The sequence below is a fragment of the Tupaia chinensis genome, unplaced genomic scaffold, assembly GCF_000334495.1.
Source record: "Tupaia chinensis unplaced genomic scaffold, TupChi_1.0 Scaffold000029_1, whole genome shotgun sequence".
NCBI lineage: Eukaryota > Metazoa > Chordata > Mammalia > Scandentia > Tupaiidae > Tupaia > Tupaia belangeri.
The window spans coordinates 1,821,911-1,848,675 of NW_006159459.1; the positions used below are offsets into that span (position 1 = coordinate 1,821,911).

General features: G+C 37.3%; 1 protein-coding gene across 1 annotated transcript in view; it reads left to right on the plus strand.

Moving 5' to 3' along the window:
- The window catches only part of FOCAD (focadhesin), a 335,374-nt gene that overhangs the window by 275,896 nt on the left and 32,713 nt on the right, over window positions 1-26,765 (plus strand). The window contains exons 31-35 of the mRNA XM_006140328.3: window positions 701-823; window positions 1,824-1,901; window positions 2,550-2,621; window positions 3,883-3,985; window positions 6,313-6,393. Of these exons, the coding sequence (XP_006140390.1) occupies window positions 701-823; window positions 1,824-1,901; window positions 2,550-2,621; window positions 3,883-3,985; window positions 6,313-6,393 (457 nt within the window). The remainder of the gene's footprint in view (window positions 1-700; window positions 824-1,823; window positions 1,902-2,549; window positions 2,622-3,882; window positions 3,986-6,312; window positions 6,394-26,765) is intronic.

Genomic DNA, 26,765 nt, shown 5'->3' on the forward strand with positions numbered 1-26,765 from the left:
CGCCCGGTGTGAGTTTAACCCCCCAGATCCAGGACTCGAGTCACGATCTACTACACGGGAGTCCAGCAATTGCTGGTCCCTTAAGATGATAAATTTTATGTGTATTTGCCACAAGAAAAACAATTGAAAAAATTCCCTTTGATTACACATGGAAGTTTCTCATTTGGAATTTTTTAAAAAGGTTTTTCCAAAATCTTAATTCTGGGTGGGTTATCACAGGATTTGCCAGTTTTAAACTTATAATTATTACTATTTTGTGGTTATATGCTTCCTTACTTACATTCAGAATAAGTTTTATAAAACCAAAATGTAGAAGTTTTTATATACTGTGGTAAAGTCTTTAGGGGATGGTTTGTTTATCTTCTTGTTTGAAGCTGACTAACCTTGTATGAGCTGGATTGGTATTTTACCCTAAGCCCGTCTGAGAATTTGCATTGGAGCTAAGTTGCTCAATGGTGCAATTATTATTTTTCTAAAATGAATTACTCACTGATGAATTTCTTGCAATTAAACTCCACAGTTTCTGTTGCAAACCAAAATGTAGATTTATAAAAGCAATCTGTAAATCTCTGAGTTTTGGTTGACCAATAGAACTTGTCTGTAGGAAAGAGAGCCCTTAGAAATGTTATGTTGCTACTTATAATCATTCCTAATCTGTCTTTTTTCTTTTCTTTTTTTATCCTATTTTTATTTATACCAGACTTCAGGTTTTGCCCTGGCACTAGGAAACATCGTTCATGGTTTGTCTGTGTGTGGACATGGAAAAGCTGAAGACTTGGGCAACAAACTCCTCCCTGCCTGGATCAGAACCGTTCTGGCAGAGGTAGAGGTTACCCCTGTATGCTATTTTATATTTTATAAAGGAAAAAGAACCACACTATTGGACCATATATAGGAGCTGCCAAGATATATAGTTTAACAATAAAAGGACAGGCAATTTCAAATGAAAGAAACACATATACTTTTAATCCCTTATAAATAATGTGTCCTATCAACCATCATAGCTTTTGTAAACTGGCTATTTTGTTAATGTTTTGTTGTTTATTTTTTTTTTCCTTTGAATTGTCTTATGGCATGTATGCTTGCTGGGGGGAGAGAGAGAGAGACAGAGATAGTGAGAGGGAAAATGAGAAATCACCCCTCAGAGGGGATGGCCATGCCACAATCCCTTCTCTTCCATTCTTGGGATCTTACGTATTCACACACACATGCCCAGCATGAGTATCAAGCCACTGGGTTGGGGGTCTCAAACCACGCTCAACCATGAGGGAATCTAGTGACATAACCACTCTGCCATCTGCTGGCCTCTTATTCTTTTGTTTTTAAATTTTATTTATTATTTCTTACATGAGCAAGAGAGAAAAAAGAAAAAACTTAACTGTGTTTCAATGCCATAGTCTACCTCCACTGCCTGCCAGCCCTGAATCATGGGCATATATACATGTGCCTGGCACACTAGAGAATTCTCTCGATATAGATAGAAACCTTGAACCTTTCCACATAGTTCAGCCTCACAGAGCATCACATTCTATCCCTGCACCACTGTTCAGCTCCTATTTTGTCAGTATTTCAATTTTAAAACAATGTTGTTTATTTTTTGAAAAATAAAAACAACTTGAAGCTACCTTTGACCTAACAACCTTAATTTGTTATTTTACTTTAGATTGCTGCCATTTTATATTCGATTAAATGGGTTATGTTGAATCTACAAATTTAATACCATTTTAATCATTTATCAATACTTTTCTCTGCTATAGTAAGTTTTATAGAATTCGAATTTCAGGACCATTTCCTCTTGACCTATTCTATTATTTTGTTTTTAGGGCACTCCCACAATGCTTTGTCTGGCAGCTCTTCATGGCATGGTGGCCTTGGTAGGCTCTGAAGGGGATATAATTCAGGTAAAGGAAGGAATATCCATTGAATGGGGGAAATCTAAGCATCTACGTAGCCATCACAGGAGAATACTCAACATCTTAGTATGCTATGGACAGAAGAATACCCACTCATGGCTCTGGGTTTTTTAGTGCCTCACTATATGAAAAGTTGCTCTTGGCCAAGAATTCTTTCTATAAAGATTTGTTTCTTGTTTTATTTGGTTTGTAGGAATTAAGCCTGGTCAATTTGGGTATTTCCCATAAATATTCTTGCTTGAGAAGAATGATTGAATGATAAAAAATTTCAAAAGTCATTCAAAAGGAACTTGATTTTACATCTCTAATATTTAAATGTATATCTATATAATTGTTCCTTCGGTTCATAATGTTTCCACAGTGGATGTTTTTATGTGTAACTTTATAAATAATTCTCAACGAGCACCTCTGTTCATATAAGAAAAGTTTATTGAGTTACATGCCACACTGAACAGATGCTAAGAAATCAATGATAAATGAAGTATGGGTCCTGCTCTTGACGAGCTCATACCTTAATTGTTTGAAATATAGGACATAATGTAAATTACACAGTTTGGAAGATGATAGCTCATACACTGGGAATATAACTATTTACCGTATTTTGGAGGGGATGGTTATTTCTCCTTATTCTTTCAGTTGAAGTCAGAAGCCCTCCAGACCTCTCATTTTCAAGGCAGACTTAATGAAGTCATTAGAACCTTAACTCAGGTGAGAAGAGGAATTTAAAATCCTTCAGTGGGAAACATGTATCCCCCCTCCCTTTTTTTCCTATTATGTAATTTAAAATGTTTTACATAGAAAACTAGGAAGTCTGGTTATTTATGCTAAGTTCAGGGGACATGTGGGACTTATATATGGTCCTGTGTTTACTGACAAATATACACTACTGCTGGTATAAAAGAAAGTTGGCATTTTTGAGTTAACGTAGGTTAGCATTAGCTTTCCTTAAAAATTAAAACCTGATCCTGCAAGTTATGTCAGGCCCCGAGAACAAGGAGAAATGGAAGGTGATCAAAGGGAATGGTAGGTATCTAGTGGTCAAGAGGGCACTAGTTCAGATGTCTCTGATAAAAAGATTTGGGAAAATCATCATTGTTCATCTTGGCTAAAGTATAAACATATTCATTTGATAAGTAATGATTTTATCTTTTACAATTTTCATTTTAAAATATTCATTGTATGAAATGTGAAAGTACAGAGTGAAAGAAGTTGAGGAAATATCACTGATGGCCCTTCAAACCTGAAGCAACTGCTTCTGTTTGGAAGGATTCTTATTGTTTGCATTAGTTGGTAGTCTTATTCTGGATAGAACTTTCTATCTTCTTTTTTTTTCATTTAGCATATTTATTTTCCAGCTTGTAAAGCATAGCTGGTTATAATATCTATCACATAAAGCAGTTTTAGTAATTCATGCTTTTAAAAGGAAACAAATCTCTGCACAGAAAAAAGTCTTTTACATGTACTAATATGCTCAAAAAAAATTCCACTGAAATTTAAGTTTCTATAATTTGGGAGAACGATCTATAAATAAAAACTATTATTTAAAAATGCTTACTATGAATGATAAAGCAAATAATAGAATAATATTTAAAGAAAACAAAGTATTATCTCCTTCCTTTTTTAGTTTTAAGTAATTATCACCTCTTTTCAACTTTTTGGATTTTCTTTTACTGTTTTTGAAAATATCTTTGAGTCCAATGTTTTGTCAGCAAAATCTGAGAAAACCAATAAACTTTGTTATAATTAATTAATTGGTTGACTAATTTATTGATTACTTGAGCAAACACATGTTGAGCACCTATATGAGCCAGATATAGTAAAATAGACACATGCTCTTACTAGTGGCATAGAACTTCCCATCAGACAAGCTACCACTTCATAAATAATTAATAACTTTATGTGAGTGGCCTTTTTCTGCGTGGAACTTGGATTTTGTCCTGTCATTAAGCTGTTACATTTTCATCCATAGGTCATCAGTATCTCAGGGGTAATTGGTCTTCAGACAAATGCAATTTGGCTTCTAGGACATCTTCATTTGTCTACTCTATCCTCAAATCAAAGCAGAACCTCTGGTAAGATTAGCATCCTAAAATACTAAGTTGGAGAGGAAATGCTGATGAAGGGCTCTATACCTATACATTTGAGAGCATTAATTTTCCCAACAACCCTGCATGGTGAGTATTACATCCTATTTTATATCAGAGAGAAATGGGAAAATGAGGCTTCCCTACTTACCCAGGGTCATGTGGCAATAAGCAGTGGTCACGTGGTTTGAACTCATGTCTGTTGACCTCCAAAGACCATGCTATTTTCATTCATCTTCTCTGCCTCCTATAGAAAGAAGTTTAGACACAGTCTAACCCCGATATATAGAAACTTTTATAAAATTTCTCTCTTTCTTGAGCAAGAAAGAGAGACAGAGAGAAGCAGCTGCAACAGGTGTTCACACTGAACACCACTCCCAGCTTTGGCACACCCGGTATGTTTACGGAGGTGCCTGAACACAGAACCTTCCTATGTGGGTCAGCTTTGCAGAGCATTGCACTGCTGCTACATTGCTGTCTGATCCCTAAACACAATATACTACAAATTCAGAATCAGGCTCAGAAAGATTATATAACTTACATTCAGAGTTAGTTTAATGAAAGTCTAAAAACTAGATACCAGGTCCTTGAATCTTGGAACAGATGTGTTTTTATTTTTTAGATGTAATGGTAGTTCGTATAATAGTTAAGTCTCTTCAGGAACCAGCTGGTGGCATAGTGGTTAAGGAAGCTGGATTCCACCTGGCCAAGTGCATGGTTTGAGTCCCAGACCTGGCAGCTTGAGAAACATTGGGCATGTGTGCATGCATGCCCCAAATACGAAGAGGAGAATGGAAGAGAAGGGACTGTATTATGGTCATTTCCCCTTGGGGATACTTTCTCACTTTCCCTTTCCTGTCCCTGGCAAGCATGTGTGCTCTCTAGCAAATTAAAAAAAAAAAAAAAAAAAGTCTTGTTATATATGGCTGGAATTGTTCCGCCCTCTGGTTTTGAAAAGTTACTGGGGTAAGTACATGTAAAGATGTATAACTCCGTAGCCTGGGAATTGGAATTCTAGGTCTTATAAAACAGGGTTTTTTCCTGTTTTAAAGCAATAAAAATTTGCAGTCCCCACAGGGTTAATGTTTATGTTTGTACTTGGAGATTTTTCTGGGGAAAGCATCACTACTAATCCATCTGTTCCTTGCTCTTTAGATTTTTGACCCACTGGCTATCTTGAACCTGGGCCAGAGAGGCTTAGGTACCAAAGATTCCTCATTAAAAGCTAGTTATTCATACCCACTGACAGGTAGTCTACTGACAACATTACTATTAACATCGACCACTGTAATTACTGTTTCCCTTGATTTCAGTCACTGTGTAGCTATAGAAATAGGACCTGGGTCCACAGGCTTCCCAACATAATAAACTTTAGACAGCTAGAAGTTGTCTTATTAAAATGAGAACAAAAAAGAAACAGGCATTTTGGAAACCCTTGGTAATTCTAATTTTGAAGGGCAGGGCTCTCACAGTGAGTGTCCTGGTAAAATAGCATATATACATTGGATTTTTGCTTTTTCATGTAGATTTCTAATTGTTAATTTTATGGGGTTCTTAGTCTGGCTCACATGTACTCAAATCAGATAGCAGTGAATCATCTTACACCCAAGTTCTTCTGAATAAAATCATTGTATAACTGGAAAAGTACAGCTATTAGTTCCTGTTGGAATTTTCCAATTGAGCCATTTATTGCAGTAAAAATCACCTCATGAAACAATTATGGGTGAATGAGAGGAAAAGGATTTAGGAGACTCTCAGGACTCAACTAGCATAAATGTCACTGCTTCACCATTCCCGGTCAACTGCTACATCTGGTTATTTGCACATTTGGTCACTGAGAGGTGTCCACCTTAGGTGAGAGACTGGTGCTATGAATAATGGTTGTTGAATTCTCATGTTCATATATCTGATTCAGCACATCCTGAATAGTTTCTACAATGGCCATCTCAGCCTGGAAACTCAACAGACTCCTTAGTGACCCAGAGGAGGTCACAGGATTGGGGCTCATTAATGTGACGATGTGGAAAGAATTTTTTTTTTAAACCACTTTAGTCAAGTATTCATCCTCAGTTGATTTTTTTCAGCTTCTACTAGGTTTGCCACCGTTTTAGATTTGCTTGCATAGCTTAAATGATTACTTCAAGGCCAGTCACTTAGTCTAATAGAATTAGTTGCAGCCAGAGTATTGTGCTGAGATTAATGGCATAAACATCTCCACTTGTCTCTAGGTTGATATGGCAGCATGAGATCATTATCTTTCCTTCATTAGTCCTGCCAAGTTCACTGGTTAATTTGATCATTTTCTGTCTCCACAGTTCCTACTGACTACAGCTATTTGCCTGAAAGCAGTTTTATTAGAGCAGCCATTGGCTTCTTCATTACGGGAGGAAAAAAAGGCAAGTGAGCACATTTCTTAAACTTTCTCATTCTTTCTACATGTTAAACAAGTTTGTATGCCCCGGTAGAATTAAACAGTACAAACCCAAAGGGACCAATATTTTCTTCCTTAAACCACTTTTGCAATAGCGAGGACCAAGAGGCTAGCTGCGGTAATTGGTCCCTATACATACATCCTGTGTTGTCTCTTAGAATCACTGTCTCTAATATCGGGTGGCTCTGTGATTATCTTAATCTTCTGTTTGGACACATCTAAAGTATAAATGCACATTACTTTTCAAGCAGTTTGATCTGAAAAGAAAACATACACGTGGGTGCGCTTCGCATCCCAGGACCCATCTTGGAACTAGATCTTCTCCCTATAGTTTACGTGGGCACTCCGTGTCGTTGGAACCCCTGACTCTATTTCTTGTTTTTAGTCTGTGTTCTTTCTATCTGACACCTCTGTCCTGTTGTGACTGTGTTGATGCCACACACATTAGAGCAAAAACAACTTGAAGACAGAGATTGAGCACCTTTTATTTTTAACTAGAGCCAGAACAATGCCAAGTGAGGTTATTGGCTAAGTGCTCTTCAGCTATACCCATATACTTTTCAGAACTGTGAGGACTAGAATGGATCAGAACTGGACATATCATGCTCAGGAACCAGCTCTATTAATGTAGAATTCTTTCAATGATATTTGCTGATTTTATTCTTCTTGTACTTGCCAGGTCTGGGCAAAACCAGTCACTGTATGGTAGCAAGACTATCCTAGTTTTAGAGAGAGAAAAACAAAAAAGTTCCTAAACAAATTAAAACAAAAAACTAGAAATTTGGAGGAAGCAATTTGAATGATTGAAAGTCATGGAAGAATAAAATATTTTCATTGGGAAAAAAGTTAAGCTCATGCTGTCTGATTTCTCACTGAGTGCAGTAATCTCTGGAACTTCCAGATTATGAATTATTTGCATAGCCTAGAGATAAATTCCTTTAGTTTCTGGAGTTCTAGAATCTGTACTGTTATCCCAGGGCTAAGAGTTACATATTTTGCTTTTTTTAGTCCTCAGTAAGAATTGACATATGTTTATATCACTGTACATGATTTATTTGTAATAAACATTGACTATTACATAGAATATGCAATTATTTCATTGTCCATATTGCCATAAATTGTCTCTTTAAACTGGATATCAAAATAGAGATGTTTTCATTAGTAAGAAATTGAATTCTTACTAAATGAGCACCTAAAGTTTCCATGGCCAGAATAATACTAGAAATATAAATTTTTACTCTATTTTTTTAGATTGCTTGTTCATTGATCTCTTATAAAACTTAAAAATATTGATAATGTGAGCTATTTCCATGAGAAATGAAATTTTTAAAAATTCTTATGGTCCAAAGAAAAATAGACTTTTTTAATAGTGACTAAAATATCATTTTGGCTCCCCAGATGCATATGTCTTGGCAGTAGTGAATTTTCTCTAAAACTTATGGGAAATTCTTGGTTAAAATAACATTTTATGATGGTGCAATCACAGCATGACAGGAAATATTCAGCTCTGAGACTGAAAAATCAGGTGTAACTGCAATCAGCATTGTTATGTGCAGTCTTATGAAAGCTGTTTCAAAACAAATAAATGAAGTATTAAAAAATGCCATATTACCAGTCAGATTTTTGGCATTTTCAGGTTGTGGGAGAGGGCTGCCTTCTTGTCAGGTTTACTGACTAGATTCAGGGGAAAAATCTATTCAGTCTTGCACATTACTAATGATGACCCCAGAGGAGTGGGGGCCGTGGGAGGCTGACCTCCGCCTCCAAAGCCCATTTACAAAAACAAAACCAGACTCTGCTCTATGGGGCTAAATGGGATGGCCAAATGCGGAGGTGTGCATGCAAACGAGTGTTTTCTTCTTCAATATGCCCAGCTCATTTGAATTTTAATAACTCTCTTCTGAAGCAGCTTTTGAGTTTAAATGTCTGGGTGTCACTCACCAGAGCACAGTGGGACTGCTGATAGGAAGGATGACAACTTTGGTGAACTCTTTTGAAGAAGAAGTGGTTTTAGAGAATAAAAATCATGCTTGGCATGGGCAGAAGACAAAAAGCTTTAAGGAGAGCCCCGTTTCTTTGCCTCCGTGTGCTATATTTTTAACTTTAAAGACTTGCGAGAAGAAAAAAAATATGGTGGGTTATCCCTGATCTACGTTATGCCAGGATGACATTGGGCATTGTGATCTCAATTTTAGCCAATCAAATTTGAGATAGTGAAGTGAGTAATCTGCTTTCTGATGTTTAAGGCCTTTTTCGTTTTGAATACTCACTTTAATACTGATGTGTAAGAACATGTGAGATGTTCATTGATCTCTTATAATATTTTAAAATATCCATTCCTTCAGACAGACCTATATTTTAAAACCAGATCAAATAAATGGAATTCTTCAGTTTTTAAAGACCAGCTCATGTCTGCTTTTGTTTCTCTTTCTTTGTTTTTTTCTATACCATGTGACAGTCTCTTTTCTGATAACCTTGGGCTTCGACCAGACAGACTATTGCTTAACCTTTTGTCATTATCATTATCTATTCCTATGGACATTTCTTGACCATGCTAGGCTTAAAAATGTTTGCACATTATCTGATTCTTTCTATCATGGAATTATTTCACTCCTAAAAGGGCTTTACTTTGTGACTGTTGTTATTTTTGCTCCTTTCCTACTCATTTATTCTTTTTTGCTGATCTCTGTGTTCTGTCAAGTTCATATGTTCAGATGTCATCAAGGTTTTATCCGTGCTATATAAAACAGTTCAAATAAAGTTAAAGTATGCAGTACAGGTAATCATTTCTTTCTGATGTTAACATTAGGTACAAAGTAATAGGATTATTTTTGTTACCATTTTGTTCCTGGGGAATTTGACTACACTTTTTAAGTTTGTGTTTTTCTGTTAGACTTTGAAGTTCACAGTTAAGTAGTAGTATCTGAAGAAAGACTATTTAAATCCATGCAAAACAGTCATTATGGATGATATTTCCTTCTTGATATGCATTTATAGGTCAGTGGCTTTTGCACAAAGTATAGGCAGATACATGCTCAGTTATTTTCACACTTATTAGCATGAGATATAATTGTTGGAAAGAATTGTAGCCAAAGGGACAGTTAGTGAACTCTAAGTACAGAATGCATGGTATGAGAAAGTTGTCCTATTTTCTGATAAAAACATTCGTTACCAAGAATATATGCCATTTTTGAATAATTTTAATTTAGTAATGCTTTGCCAATATAACCCTTTAAAGGGTGTTATTAGAAATGACTACAAGCCTCCCTCAGTATCCGCTGAGGATTGGTTCTAGAATCCCCTGAAGGTCATGGGCCCCCAAAACCCTTATATAAAATGGCACAGTATTTGCTAAAGCCATGTATATCCTCACCATATTATTTTAATCATCTCCAGATTACTTAAATACCTGAGACAATGTAAATTCTGTGTGTAAATAATTGCTATATTATATTGTTTAGGGGATAAGGACAAGAATAAAAGGCTGTAATGGGACCAGCAGATGGTGTAATGACTACATCACTGAACTCCCTAGTAGACTGTGGTTTGAGTCCTGAACCCAGTGGCTCTAACTCATGCCGGGAGGCACGTGCATGCCCAAGATCCCAAGAAGAGAATAGAGAAGAAGGGATTGTGGCGTGACCAATCCCCCTGGCGGGTGATTTCTCGCTTTCTATCTCTCTGTCTCTCTCTGTCTTTCTGCCGAGCACACATGCGCCATAGCAAAAACATAGGCACCCTATAGCAAGCACCTCTCAAAATAAAAAAAAGAAAAAAAGGCTGCAGTGTCCAGTACGGATGAGACATAGGGTGAGCAACATTATATACATCAGCAATAATGTAACATTTTCTATCTGTGGTTCATTGAATCCATGGATATGGAGGATTGACTGTGCCTGTGTATGATACTAAGTTAAAAAATGATATAAATAAGCAAATAATATAATATTCTATCACTATGTACAACATGCCACTATAAGTACTCTAGACTATCTCCTTCTAGATGCATTTGTTATAATATATTGGGTCATTGGGACCAGTAGTTGGTATAATGGCCATGTTGCTAGTGGACCACGGTTCAAGTCCCAGACCCAGTGTCTTAAACTCATGCTGGGCACGTTTGTGCATGTACCCAAAATCCTGAAGGGAGAATGGAGGAGAAGGGATTGTGGTGTGGCCATCTTCCCTGGGGGTGTGTGATTTCTCACTTTCTGTCTTTCTGGCAAGCACACACACTCTATAGCAAAAAAAAAAAAAAAAGAAAAAGAAATTGGATCATAAAAATCGTGTTGTATTATTAGCTGAGTTTTTTAAAAAAAATTTTCCATGTAAATGGACAAAGTTATCACCTATCTCCTTCAGAAGGAAGCTTAAAGTATAAGAAGAATCCTAAGGTATCACTTTCTAGACAGTAGGACAGGTTTTATTTTTATTGTAAACATTATTAAAATATTTAGAAGAAGAAAAGTCACCAATTATCCTATGACTCTTTATAGCTTTTATCATTCTGAGATGCTACTTTTTTTTTTTTTTTTTTTTTTTTTTAGGTTTTTGCCATAGGGCATATGCGCTGGCTAGAGAGAGACAGTAACAGAGATGGAGAGGGAGAAATCACATGCCACAGTCTCTTCTTCATCCTCTTCCTGAGATTTTGGACATGCACACACACGTGCCTGGTGTGATTTTCAAGCTGTCAAGACTGGGACTCCAACCGCAATTGGCCATGGGGTAATCCAGCACCTTCACTACCACACCACCCATTGGTCCCTGGGACGTTACTTTTTAGTTGTTGCCCTTATGTGCACACAACTTTTCCACATTTCCAAGAATTCATGTACTTTGCATTTTTAAATTTACTATGATAAACATTTCACTGTTTTCTATGTATCATCACAATTACCATTTTCAAAAATTCCATTGGATGTGTGCACTGGCCAGAGAGGAACAGGGAGAGGGTATCCCCACCAGGCATGGTCACACCACAAACCTTTTTCATTTCTCCATCCCATCAGGATCCTAGGCATCCATATGGACATGCCTGGCATGTTTTTCAAGCACTGGGGTCAGGAATCAAGCTAAGGTCAGCCATGTGGGATCTGGCTCTCAATACACTGCACTTAACCACTGCACTATGAAGCTGGCCTTCCATATTATCATTTTTAAATGACTGTAGAATATTTTATAAGTTGACGAATGGTGATTAATGTAATCATTTCACTGTTGGTCATTTTATAAAGTTTCTACTGTAGTAAATGTCTCTATGCACAGAGCTGTCTCCTGCTACAGAAAGCTTTCTGTAGGATAAATTCTCAGCAATTTATTTGTGGGCAAAAGTCTGATAATTTGGTACTACAGAGATGGCATGGCCTCATTCCTCTTTGAAGAGATTGAGTCAGTTTTTAATACCTCAGCTCTGTAAATATTTAAGCTGGTATACGTCACAGAGGTTAAAAGCGTAGTGGTTAGACTGGCTGGGCTAGTATCCCACTTCCAACACTTGCTGGCTGTGCAGGCTGCATAACTTCTGGCAAGCTGCCGAAGTCTTTTAGCCTCTGTGAAATGGAGAAAATAAATGAATCTTTTAATAGAGTTCTTGTATGGATTATGAGTTGCTCTCTATAACAATACATAGAGAATAAAAATAAACTCTTCCTAGTTATAATGTCATATGACAAAGTAAACCAACATATAGATAAACAGATGACAATAATACAAACCAGTCAGGTATAAAATAATACCTTAAGACTGCTTTAATTTACATTTCACTGCCAGAAAAAAAATGACCATTTTGCTTATATTTTGATTAAATTTTAGAATTTCTTTTAAATTTTTTAGATTTTAGTTTTAAAAAATTCAAACTTAAAGAAAAGTTGCAAAAATTTACAGAAAAGTTGCGAATGCAGTTGTAAAAACTGTCTCGCTTTTCTGATAGTAAGAGAAAACTCCTATATTCCCTTCCCGTTGAGACTATTCAAGCTTCATTGGCAATCTCAGTGATGCCTTTAACAGAAAAATAATCTAATCCAGACTGTTACTCTATACTTTTTTGTCTTAGTTCTTCAGTCTCCTTCAATCTGGAACAGTTCCTCAGTCTTGCTGTGATTTCATGACCTTAACGTGTTTTACCACTAGAAGCCAGTTATTTTATAGAATGTTCTTCAATCTGGGTTTGCTTGATATTCCTCATATTAGAGCCAGGCCAGTCACTCTAGGCAAGAGTATACAGACATGGACCTGAGCTCTCCCTGTGTCCATCAGCGGGTATCTGATGTTCATTGGCAAGTCGTTTGGATGAGATGATTGATGTCTTGCAGGTTTCTCTACTTTGAAATTATTCTTTTCCTTTTATCATCCATGGTTGATATAGAACAATTTTGAAACTTTGTAAGTATCCTATTTTTGTCCATTAGTTTTTAGATCCATTAATATTTCTTGCCTGAAGTAATTTTTACTCTGATATATGCCAAAGGTGATTTTTTAAAAAATATGTTATTCCATCTACTTTTTAAAAAGTTTATTTATTTGTATCTTTCATGAATAAGAATGATAGAGACAGTTTTTTGGTGCTCACCGCACTTCCATCTATTAGTAAGTTAGCATGGAATTTTGGTAAAATTCAAAAGTGACATTTCAGAATAAGTTCATTCAATTGGGCCAAACCACTTAGGCTTGACTCTGGAGTGTCTCCTTTTGCTATGGATTGTTCATGGACCAGTACGTCTAAGTCCTGGCTCTTACTGATTCATATGAAATAATGTTATCTTCACTTCTTTGTATATTATGTATAAATTAGAAAATGAAAAATGTGTAAAGAACATTGTATGAAATAAACCTGTTGTAGTTTCCTCTAAAAAAAAAAAAAAAGTGAGAGAGACAGAAAGAGAGACAGCACCCTCAACAGGGTCTCGATTTATCCCCAGCCCTGGATTGTAGGTGTGTGCGTGCTCACCGCTCACCATACTCAGGACAGTCTCCAGGCCTGGAGCTTTGCGGTGTGAGTCAGCCTCCCAGACCATCGAGTTTCACTGCTGCACCAACCCCCACATCTACATTTCTTAGTTGTCTTCTGCTAAAAGGAAGAGTTGGCATTCTGCGATAAGCTTCCTCTGTGTCCTCTCTTCTCTCTTTCTCCTCCCATCCTGTCCCTTCATAATAATAAGGATTTCTAAATTCCTAGTTTGTTTGTTTGTTTATTGTTTCATGTATTTATTATTATTTTCTGCAAATTGTTCAAGATTAGAGCAACAAGATCCTCTTCAAGCTGGTTCTTGTGTCCTTTTACTTTTTCTTTTTGATAGCACATGTGAGAGATTGACAGAAAGAGCCGTCAGAGGAGTCTTGTCACATTAAGATTCCCTTTCCTCTTCCCTTTAGCTCCTCAGGATCCTGGGTGCTTGCTCATTTGCTCAATGTATTTGTAGACCAACCTGGGGATCCAAACCACAGTTGGCCCTGTAGGTTTCAGCCTTGAAAGGTACTGTGTTACCACTGTGCCATAGCAGCTGGGCCTCTTGTTTCCTTTTGGCATGACCCATCATTCTTTGAGTATTTTCTTACTTTGGGGCATGAGAACATGTTCTAGACTTATCTTGTACTATCCTCAGTCCTGGAATAGGTACAAATTATCTTATTGCTGGTGGGTTAATGACTATCCCCAGGCACTTTCAGTGGAGAGAGCTAGGACATTTATGTACACACACACACACACACTCTCTCTCTCTCTCATTCTCTCTCTCTTATCTATATTCATTTCTGTATCTACTTATTGGTATGTATATGTAATAAAAAATATGAATTTACACCAATACCTCTAATTCTAATTTGTCACTATAGGCTTCATTCTACTTTTCTCTCTTTTCATATGTGTAACTACCTCCTCTGACATTAGAAACCCAACTGCCATTTTTTTTTTTTTTTGGAGAGATTTTTCCCTGTAGAGCGCGTGCGCTCGCCCAACAGACAGAGAGAGACATAGAGACAGAAAGCGAGAAATCACCCCCCAGTGCGGCCATGCCGCAATCCCTTCCCCTCCATTATCCTCTCGGGATCTTGGGCACACACGCACACGCACCCGGCGTGAGTTTTAAGCCACCGGTTCGGGACACGAACTGCGGTCGACTACGTGGGAGTCCAGTGACATAGCCATTACACTAACTACTGGTTCCCGCAACTGCCATTTTTATCAATATATTTGCTCATTTGCTCCATAACCAATGTCTCATTGCTCCTGGGCCACAGCCCTGCTAAATTGCCTTCCCTACTCAGGAGCAGATTTCTTCTGGCTACTATCCTGCTTAGTGGCCTTCCTGGTGCTAAGGGGCCCTAGGATGTTTTTGCTTCTGATAACTATGAATGTTGAAGTTTTTTGTTTTTTTTTTAAAAAGAGAACACTCATCCAAACTTTAGTATCTGACTGACACTAGAAACATCAATGGTTTTTAACAACCGTCTTGATTATATCTGTAGAGTAGTTTTTGGCAGGGGGCTAAAGATCTCTTAATTTCTACAAGTATACCATGTCTTAATTATCTCTGCCTGTGTTTTCTATGGACTTTGTTTAGAAAAATCCTACTTATCTTTTCTATTGGGTTGTCAGTAAAGCCATGATGTATTTTTGCATAGAAAAACAGAAAAATATGGCATGACTTTTCTGATAACCTAATATCTTGATTTAAACAGTCTTCTATTGGTGGGGAGACAGGTTTCTCCAATGTTCCTAGATTAGGTTAGATTTTGTATATGATACTTTCTTGTATATTTTATGGTATTTTACATATGTGTCACTATTTATATAATTATTTATAGTTATTTAAAATCTATCTTTCCCATTAGACTGCACTGTCATCTGTGCACAGAAAGAATATCTGTTTTATCCTAAATGCCTAGAACAGAGAACCTGGCATATAGTAATAGATTTATATATTGGGTCATCAGAAAAGTCATGGTGCATTTTGCATAGAAAAAGTACATCATGACTTTTTCAAAAACCCAATAACCTTATTTATGTAGGTTGATCTACACTTAAAAGATATGTGTGTGTATGGGGGGGTGGTATGTACATATATATGTACACATAAATACACACACATATATATATATACATACTTATGTGTGTGTGTATCCATACCACATAAGCAGCATCATGCTAGTGATGAGAATATGCATACTCTGGCTGTTAGCCTCCTTGTTGCCACATTTTTACTGTAAGGGTTACACATGTACATTGTGGCATTGAGATCTGATCCTCCATGTAGCTGAAATATGTGTGATAATAGATTCTGTTATAATGCATTATTTTCAGATATGCCATTTATATCAAGTTTTTAGGCTGCCAACTGGAGGGAGATTTATAGCAACTTCGTATCTAGATTGTAAAACATCTGGATCTTTTTAACAAGTGTGGTTAAACCTTCTCAGTTCCAAATCTATTGTCCATATAACATTCCAGCATTTCTTTTTATCTAAGATACTTGTCTAAAAAACAAAGCATTGTAATAGAAGAACTGAGTTTTCTTGTGGTGCAGATTTGGATTCTTTTTACAAAAATAAAGGTCTCTGTTAAGGTAATCAGTAACTGCTTTGGGACACACTCTTTTTCTGTAGCTTTCCCAAAGTGTATGGAACTGCCAAATACTTTCTCCATTCCTTAAAGTTACCGTAGTTCCTCTCTTTGCACTTGCTGTCAGAATCTATTCCCTGCAAATACAGTGGAAATTTTTCGGGATTGTAGTTATGCTATTCAGCACTGCTTCTCTGTCCTTTTAAATGTGGAAGATTTATCGCATTGTAGCTGTGCTGTGATTTTCAGTGTTAGTCTCCATTGTACAAGTTCTCCCTGTTTCTGACACTTGCCTGTATATCGGGTCAATTCTAGTAAACACAGAAGCGGCATGTAAAATGTATAGTGAAGTGTAGTCATTGAAGTTCTATTGTACTATCAAGAGAGCTCATTTTCTAAGCAATAAAACATCTGAAAGATGATATTTTACATAGGTTCCTCGTATTAGAGAACAGGTGGAATGCCTTTCCTAGTTCCTTAGATTCTCTGGAAACACAAAATTTCTGTAATGAATTCTACTGAAGTACCTGGAGTAAAATTTTATATAATTTTAAAAATATTTGATCCAGGAATTTTTTAAAAATAAAATCTGTGGGCCAGCTGGTGGTGTGATAGCTAAGGCAGCTGGATCCCACATGGCTGACTGTGTGAGAAACATACCGGGCACTTGCATGTGCATGTCCAAAATCCCAAGTAGAAATGGAGGAGGAGGAATCACAACTCAATCATACTGCGTAAGGAATTGCTTTCTCACCTCTCTCTCACTCTGTCTCTCTCTCTCTTCAGCTAGTGAAGTTCTCTTCAGCTAGTGAAGCACTCTCCAGAAAAAAAAAAAAAAAAAAAAAAAACCTTTTGAGTTAATTATTTTTTTTTTTTTTTTTTTTTTTTTTTTTTTTGAGAGGTTTTTGCTATGGGGCGCACATGCACTTGCCAGAAAGAGAGAGACAAAAAAAAAAAGAAAGTGAGAAATGAGCCCCCAGGGGAGATGGCAAACTGCAATCCCTTCTCCTCCATTCTCCTCTTGGGATCTTGGGCACGCATGCACACACACACACACACGCCTGGCATGACTTTAAGCCACCGGGTCTGGGACTTGAACCACGGTTGACTACATGGGAGTCCAACGACATAGCCATTACAACAGTAGGTCCTGTGAATTAATGATTTTCAATACAGAATTTGATGCATATTCTTAATAGGGAAGAAATATAATTCTGTACAGAGATAGATAGTTGTCTGTCAGTTCATCAGGCCACGTCAATGAATCATGTCAAAATGTCCCCATAAAAGCAACTTAATATTGTGAATTTTTTGTGAAATCAAAGATTCCAATTTGCAGCCAACAAGTAGAGACTCTGACCACAGTGTTGTGATTATAGTGTTATATAAATAGCCAACCAGTTAGCTCTCATCACAGCATTTTGTTTCTGTCACAAGACTTTGTCACACCTGTTTTTGCCTTGAGTTTTGGCTTGTCCTCTCATTAGAATGTAAGTTTTAGGTACATAGGAACCTATTCTATCTTGTTCAGCACTGTCTCCACTGCTAGGAGCAGTACTTGTACCCAATAGATAGATACTTGATAAATGGTTGAATGAATGAATGTGTCTGTAAGTGTACTTACTTCTTTGTGTGGTAAGTTCTGCTCATTCTAATAATAATGGTTAACTCCCTAATAATATTTCCTGAATTCCCAGTACTACATTTCCAGATGGAACAGAAATAAAGCATCAGTTACTGGCAACACAGCATAGAAGAGTGGCAAATGTGTTGAGCTTTAACATTTTTAAGAAGGAAAGAGCGTTGGCAGGGAAGGGAACGTTACTACAAACCACACTGCTAGTTGTACCTTTCTAAACTGGCAGGAGGGAGAACTAAGAGGAAGGAGGTGGTTTAGTGGGTGGCCTGCATAAGAAAACATGCTGATTTTGAGACGACTGTAGTTGGAAATTTGGGTCTGAATCATAGGAGAAAGCCTGTATTAAAATTATGGATTGGGACCAGCTGGTGGCATGGTAGTTAAGGCAGCTAGATCACACATGACCTGCTGTATGGTTTGAGTCCCAGATCTGGCTGGATGAAAGATATGTTGGGTGCATTTGTGCATGCTTGAAATCCGAAAGGAGAAATGGAGAAGGGATTATAGCGTGACCATCCCCCATAAGGGGGGTTTTTTCACTTTCCCTCTTTCTGTCTTTCCCTCTCTCCATTGAGTGCATGCACTCTCTAGCAACTTAAAAAAAAAAAAAAAGTATGGATTTTTAGCTGTCAGCATGTAAGCAGTATTTGAATATGCGAAAGTATATGAACTCAGGCGTGAAACTCAGCAGAGGAAGAACATAGGAGTTTCAGAAGCACTTATGTCAAGACACTTTCCAAGGGAAAAATGAAGAAAGGAGTGAAAAAATGACCTTGGATTCGATGTTTAGGTGGCCCTTAATGATAAATCTTTACAAGGGCAGTTTTGGTGGAGTGTTCAGGCTGATAGCTAGATAACAATTGTGTAGGGTACTTTTTATTGCAAAATACAATGACTTCAACTGACTCAAAGGTATTTATTGCGAGGATTCCTAGGTTTCCCAGACATCCAAGAACTGGAAATAGCAGGAGCAGATAAATATATACCAGGCACCAGACTTTATCTCTCTGTTTTTCTCTCTCTTTCTAAGACTACATGGTAACAATTTCTCTTATGGTTTCTTCTTTTCTTTCTGAACACTGCTTCTCTTTCTCTGCTTCCTGCACTATTTTTTTTATTGTGATAAATTACACATAACATAAAACTTACCATTTATTCATAATGTTTTCTTGCCATCACAGCTGTATATTTTCATTTCTTTTAAAATTGTTTCAGAGTATGTGCACTTGCTGGAAAAAGACAAAAAAAGAGACAACACCCCCCCTACCCCGCCCCAATGAAATGTCGCACTGCAGTCCTTCTTCTCCACTTATTCATCCTGTCTGGATTTGGGCATGCACGCATGTTTGCCTAGCATGCACCACCTGGGCCAGGATTCGTGGTTAGCGTGTGGGGTCTTGGCTCCCTTAGCCACTAAGTCACAGAGCTGCCCCTCACCACTGTCCATCTCTAGAACATCTTTATCATCCTAAAAGGAAATCTTGAGCGCACTCAACAGTTGCTCTCCATGCCCTATTTCTCCCAGCCCCTAGCAACCAATAATCAGTTTTCTGTTGCTATGGATTTGCCTTTTCTGTATATTTAAATAACTTATTAATTTGTAATGAGTTTGTTTATTTGCTTATTGACAGAAAGAGACAGACAAACAACCAGCCTCAACAGGGTCTCATGCCACAATCTTTCCTCCAGCCTTCCCAGCCAACCAGGGTCATGGGCATGTACAGGTCAACCTAGAACCAAACACTTGATCTTCCATATAGCTTCCAGCATTGAGAGTGGTGTGCTGTTACTGCAGCTGGACATGTTGGGTCAGAAAAGTCATGATGCATTTTTCCATAGAAAAACAGAAAAATATGTCATGACTTTTCCAAAGACCCAATATGTATTTTATTTTGGTGAAATCATACAATATGTGACGTTTTGTGAGTGGTTTCTTTCACTTAGCAGAATGTTTTCAAGGTTTATCCATGTTGTAGCAATTATTAGTACTTCTTTCCTTTATATAGCTACTTAATAATCCATTGCATGGATATACCGCATTTTACTTATCTATTCACTAATTTATAGATATTTAGGTTATTTCTGTCTTTTGGCTACCACGAGTGGTATTGCTCTGAATATTTGTGTACAAGGTTTTGCTTGAATATCTATTTTCAATTATTTTGAATATGTATGTGTATGTATACAGGAGAGGAATTACTGGGTCATATTAAACTTCTTAAAGAAACTTTTAACATTTTTAAAAAACTCCCAAACTGTTTTTCCATAGTGACTACATCAATTTACATTCCCATCAGCAATATATGACTGTTCTTTCTAATTTTTCTTCATCTTTGGTCACACTTATTTTCCATTTTACTATTATTTTTATCATTTGTTTGGATGTAAAGTGGTATCTTCTGTGGTTTGACTTTTGTTTCCCTAATGACTAATGACCGTGAGCATCTTTTCATGTACTTGTTGGCTAACAGTATGTTTTTCTACTTTCTATATATTTGTGAATTCTTTATTCTGCAAGTTTGTTACTGATTTCTAGCCTTATTCCATTGTGGTTAGTGAAAATATGTTGTATCGGGAATCAGCAGTTAGCGTAATGGCTATGTCTCTGGACTCCCACGTAGTCGACCACAGTTCATGCCCCGGACCCGGTGACTTAAAACTCACACTGGGCGCATGTGCGTGCGTGCCCAAGATCCCGAGATGAGAATGGAGGAGAAGGGATTGCGGCGTGACCAACCCCCCTGGGGGGTGATTTCTCGTTTTCTGTCTCTATGTCTCTCTCTGTCTGTCTGACTAGTACATGCGCCCTATAGTGAAAAACCTCTTCAAAAAAAAAAATATATATATATTGTATGATTTTAGTGTTTTCAAATTTATTGAGACTTGTTTTGTGGTCTGACGTATGGTTAATTCTGGAAATGTTCCATGTGTACTTGAAATAATTGTGTATCTTGATAATGTTGAGTGTAATGTTCTATCTATATCTCCTAAGTCTCTTTGGGCTCACAGGGTATTAAAGTCTAACTATTGCTGTAGAGTTGTCTCTTTTTCTCTTAAATTTTGCCAGTGTTTACTTCATGTATTTTGGGACTCTGGTGCATATGTGTTTATAATTGTTGAATGTCTTGATTAATTTCATTTGCATGAATACCAACTTAGCATTAATAATGTACAAAAACTCTGCTCTAGTAACTCCATTCCTCCCCCTTGTGTTGTTATTGTCACAGATTACATGTTTATACATCATATGCACATTATCATAGATTTATCATTTTTATGCCTTTTAAGTTATAAAGTAAATGAAAGAGGCATTACAAAACAAAAATATAGTAATATTGGCTCTTATATATACATTTGTGATAACCTCACCAGAGTTATTTATTTCTTTGTCTAGTTTCAAATGACTGTCTAGATGATATACCTGGTAAGCTTTTAGCATGTCCATTTCTTGTAGGACATGTTTATGAGTGACAGGTTCCTTCAGCTTTGTTTTCTTGGGAATGCCTCGATTTCTCATTAATTTTGAATGATAGTTTGACTGGATGTAGTTTTTTGTTTGACAGTTGTTTTCTTTCAATACTTTAAATATCTTATCCTGCTCTTTATTAGACTTTATGGTTTCAGGAAGACAAATCTGTAAACCTTATTGAAGATTCCTTGTATGTGATATATTTCTCTTTGCTATTTTCGAGATTTCAGTTCTCCTTTGAAAATCTAAGAATGAGTCTAAGTGTGGATCTCTTTGTATTTATCTTTTTTGGCATGTGTTGAACTTCTTGAATGTATAGGTTGATGTCTTCTTATCAAGTTTGAGTTTTTGGACACTGTTTGAAAAGTCTTTCCTTTTTTTATACGTTCTATCACTGTATATCATTACAACTTGTGAAGTGAATTTTCCCAACATGAATACTCTGTAGATTAGTAGTCCAGTTAAAGATATTATAATATGGGGACCAGCAGTTAGCGTAATGGCTATGTCGCTGGACTCCCATGTAGTCGACCATGGTTTGCGTCCTGGACCCGGCAGCTTAAACTCACGCCAGGCGCGTGTGCGTGCGTGCCCAAGATCCTGAGAGGAGAATGGAGGAGAAGGGATTGCGGCGTGGCCATCCCCCCTCAGAGGTGATTTCCTCCTTTCTGTCTCTCTGTCTCTGTCTGTCTGGCGAGCGCATGAGCCCTATAGCAAAAACCTCTCAAAAAAAAAAAGGATATTATAATATTTGTTATCATCAACACATAATTTTCCATTTTGTGCCCCTTAAATGTTTTGCTTCTTTCTTTTCCCCTTGATTCCCTTCCTCTCATCCTCCCCTATTTCTCATCCTCTTCCCACACTGTCTCTAGTATCCACAATTGTTCTCCATGCTTTTATATCTGCCAGTCTTTCACTTTCTGCTGTAGAGTGTGGGCTACTTGGTACATATTAAGTGGGTACATACAATGACTCTCTTTCATAGTCTGGCTTACTTCACTTAGCAGTAAATTTTCCATATTTATCCACTTTCTAACAAATGCCACAGTCTCATTTTTTATGGCTAAGTAGTATTCCATAGTATATATGTGCCATGCTTTTTAGATCCATTCATCTATTTGTGGACATTTGGGTTGCTTCCATGTCTTGGTAATAGTGAACAAGGTTGCAATAAACATGGATGTACAAATACATTGCTGAGTATATTCCGATCTTTTCAGAAGGTACCTAGGAGTGGGATTGCTGGATCATATGGTAGTTCTATTTGTAGATCTTTGAGGAAACTCATATGGTTCTCCACAGTGGCTGTATTAATTTATATTCTAACCAACAGTGTAGGAGAGTTCCCTTTTCACCACAGCCTCACCAGCACTTATCATTAATTTTTTTTTAATCTTAGCCATTCTGAGGTTAGGTGGTATCTTATTGTGGTTTTAATTTGTATCTTCCTTACGATAGAGGTGTTGAGTATTTTTTCATATGCTTCTTGGTTGTTTGTATGTCTTTTATAAAGAGTTGTCTGTTCAGCATATTTGTCTATCTTTCAATTGGGTTGATCACTTTTTTTTCAGGTAAGCTACTTGAGTTCCTTGTATATTCTGTTAATCAGTCCCTTATCTGAGGCATAGTTTGCAAATATATTCTCCCATTCTGAAGGTTGCCAATTTACTTTAATTATCATTTATTTTGCTGAGCAGAAGCTTTTTAACCTGATGCCGTCCCACTGGTCTGTTTTGGGGATTATTGCCTATTCTTTAGGGGTCTTATTTAAGAAATCTTTGCCTGCTCTGATGTCTCCTGGAGTTTCCCAGCATTATCGACTATCAATTTTATAGTTAGAGGCCTTAGGTTTAGATTTTTGATCCATTTTGGGTTGATTTATGTTAATGGTGGCAAATAGGGGTCTAATTTCATCTTTCTGCAGGTGGATGATGCTGGTTTTTCCAGCACCATTTGCTAAAGACATTTTCTTTTCCCCACTGGATTGACTGGTACACTTTGTCAAAAATCAGTTGGCTGTGTATTTGGCCATAGGGTGGGCGCCACCACACCCGGTGTGTTTGGGAGTTTATTTCTGGGGTCTCTATTCTGTTCCATTGGTCTATATGCCTGTTTTTGTGCCAATACCTTGCTGTTTTGATTATCACAGCCTTGTAATATATTTTGGAGACAGGGAATGAGGTGCCTCCTATTCCACTCTTCTTGTGCAGTATTACTTTAGCAGTACGAGGTCTTTTATGATTGCAGACAAATTATGTGATTGTTTTTTCTAAATATGTGAAGAATATCTCTGGTAATTTTATTGAGATTGCATTAAATTTGTAGATTAATTTGGGCAGGATTGCTATTTTGACTTATTTTCACGTGAACTGATTCTTTCTCTGTCTGCTCAAATCTTCTTTAAAAACCCTGTAATACATTTTTCATAACATTGGACTATATTTTTAGCCCAAGAATTTCTGTTTAGTTCCTTTTTGAAAGTCTATTGATATTCTCTGTCTAATTATGTATCATTCTCCTAGTTTCTTTTATTTCTCTCTTCATGGTTTCCTTTAGCTGTTTGAGTATATTTAAAGTGATTCATTCAAAGTCTTTTTTCCAGTAATTCCAGTGTCTCAGGGACAGTCCTTTTCATTTCTTCTGTGAAATGGCAAACTTTTTGATTGTTTCATGCTTCATAAATGTTTGTTGAAAACTGGACTTTTTTGGGAATGTGTGTCAAAATTTAATTTATTTCAAAAACTTTTTAAAAGTATATGTGATAGGGACCAGCAATTAGAATAATGGCTATGTCTCTGGACTCCCACGTAGTCGACCGCAGTTCACATCCCAGACCCGGTGGCTTAAAACTCACGCCAGGTGCATGTGCATGTGCGCCCAAGATCCCAAGAGGAGAATGGAGGAGAAGGGATTGCAGCATGGCCATCCCCCCTTGGGGGTGATTTCTCGCTTTCTGTCTCTCTGTCTCTGTCTGTCTGGCGAGCGCATGCTCCCTATAGCAAAAACCCCTCAAAAAAAAAAAAAAAAAGTATATGTGATAAAATGTATAATATATAAAACATAACATTTACTTTTTTTTTTTCTTTTTAGATTTTTACCTTAGGGTATGTGTACTCACAGGACAGAGACAAAGAGGGACACAGACACAGGGAAAGTGAGAAATCATCCCCCATTGGGGATGGCCACATCAGAATCCTGTCTTCTCCATTCTCCTCTCAGGACTTTGGGCACACACACATATGCACCCAGCATGATTTTCAAGCCACTGGGTCCAGGACATGAACTGCCAAATAAGCCATGTGGGATCCCATGTCTTAACCACCACACCACTTGCTGGCCCCAAATTTATAATTTTAACAATTTATTTTCTATGCCAGAGGGTATGTGCATGTGTACATGTGTGTGAGGGAAAGAATAAGAGAGAGTGGAAGAGAATCCCCCTCAATTGGGCCTGAACATAGCTATTTTTCTCCAATTCTCCATCCCATCAGGATTTTGGGCATGTAAACATGCTGCTTAGTGTACTTTTCAAGCTGATGGGACTGGAACTTACACCCTGGTTCAGCCATGTGGGATATGGCTTTCTCTGTGTGCTGTGCTAACTGCTGTGCTATAAGGGCAGCCCCCATAGTAACAGTTTTTAAGTGTACAATTTTGTGACATTCAGTATAATCACATTGTTGTACGACTATCACCACCACCTGTCTCCAGAAATTTGAGAAGGTGATAATTTTTACTGTTATAATGTAGTAACTCTAAGTGTCAGATTCTTCCCCTTCCTTTCTGTTTGCTTTTGTTTCCTGTTGTGGTCTGTAAATATTTATATATTTAATGACTTTTTAAGACCATCATATTTGTAAAGTCTGTATTTTGCGTCATGCGTGATTTCTGAAGGAACTATTTCTTTAGCTTTCAATCAGCTAGTGTGTGACAGAGATTTCTTTGCATGCCAAAAGTTTTTTTTATTAAAAAAAAAAAAAACAAAAGACAAAAAGACCCTGCTCCTCTACTTCTGCTTTTATTTTTTTAGCTTCTGCCAATTCTGCCGATTTTTCTGCCTATTCTGAATATGCATTTCTTCTAAAAACAAAATGTGGTAAATAAAAAACATAAAATTTATACTCTTAATCATTTTTAAGTTCAGTATATTTACATTGTGGGACCAGCAGTTAGTGTAATGGCTATGTCGCTGAACTCCCATGTATTCGACTGCGGTTCAAGTCCTGGACTCAGTGGCTTAAACTCATGCCAGGTGCGTTTGCATGCATGCCCAAGGTCCCGAGAGAAGAATGGAGGAGAAGGGATTGCGGTGTGGCCATCCCGCCTGGGGGGTGATTTCTCACTTTCTGTCCCTCTGTCTCTCTCTGTTTTTCTGGTGAGCGCATGTGCCCTATACCAAAAACCTCTTCAAATAATATATATATATATATATATTTACATTGCTATGAAATTGATCTCCAGAATAGTTTCATCATTTAAAACCAAAAGTCTATATCTATTTAAAAATAACTCCCCTTTTCACCATTATCCCAACCCCTGGAAAACACCATTCTACTTTGTTTTCTATAAATCTGACTCTAGATATCTCTTATTAGTGGAATTATATGAGATTTATCTCTTTGTCACCACCTTATTTACTTTTTCTCACCAGAGAGAGAAATAGCCAGACAGAGTGAAATCACCTCCACACCTATTCTATGGGGATGGTGGGTGGCAATGCTATAATCCCTTTCCTCCATTCTCCTCTCAGGAATTTGGGCATGCACACATGTGCCAACGTGTTTTTCTTTTTTTATCTTTCCTTTTCTTTCCTTTTTTTTTTTGACCCTATAGGGTGTGTGCACTCACAGAAGAGATAGAAAGAGACAGTAAGCTAGAAATCACCCTCTGGGGGATAGCCACGCTGCAAACCCTTCTCCTCTTGGAATTTTTGGCATGTAAGCACACTTACCTGGTGCGAGTTTCAAGATGCCAGTTCTGGCACTCAAACCACGGTCAACCATGTGGGAATCCAGTGCCTCAACTGCTATGCAACCTGCTGGCCCTGCCCAGCTTGCTTTTCAAGTCTCCGGGTGTAGGACTCAAACTGCATCATGGCCCATGTGGGATCCAGTCACCTTAACTACCACACCACCCAGACTGGTTTATTTCATTTTCCATAATGTCCTTAATTTCATCCACATTACACAGTAGGATGTGACAGAATTTCCTCCCCTTTCTAAGGATGGGTAATATTCCATGGTATGTATGTATGTGTGTGTGTGTGTGTGTATACGCCTTTTGCTTATTCATTTACCTCTCAGTGAATATTTGACTTACCTTCACCTCTTGGCTATTATGAATAGTACTGCTATGAACATCAGTGTTTCAATATCAATTCCACTTAAAGTTCTTTTGGATATATATCCAGAAGCAAGATTGCTAAATCACATGGTAGTTTTCTAAGTATTTTAGAAACTACCATATTGTTGAGTGGTGGTTGCAACAAAATTGTAAACATTTTACAATATTTCCAGCAGTGCACAAGGGTCTAATATCTACATATTCTTGAAATTGCGTGTTATTATTTAGTCTTTTTGTCATCATTTGTCTGTTTCTTTGTTAGCTGTCCTAATAAGTCTGAGGGGATATTACCCTGTGCTTTTGCTGTGCGCTTCTGCTGACTGG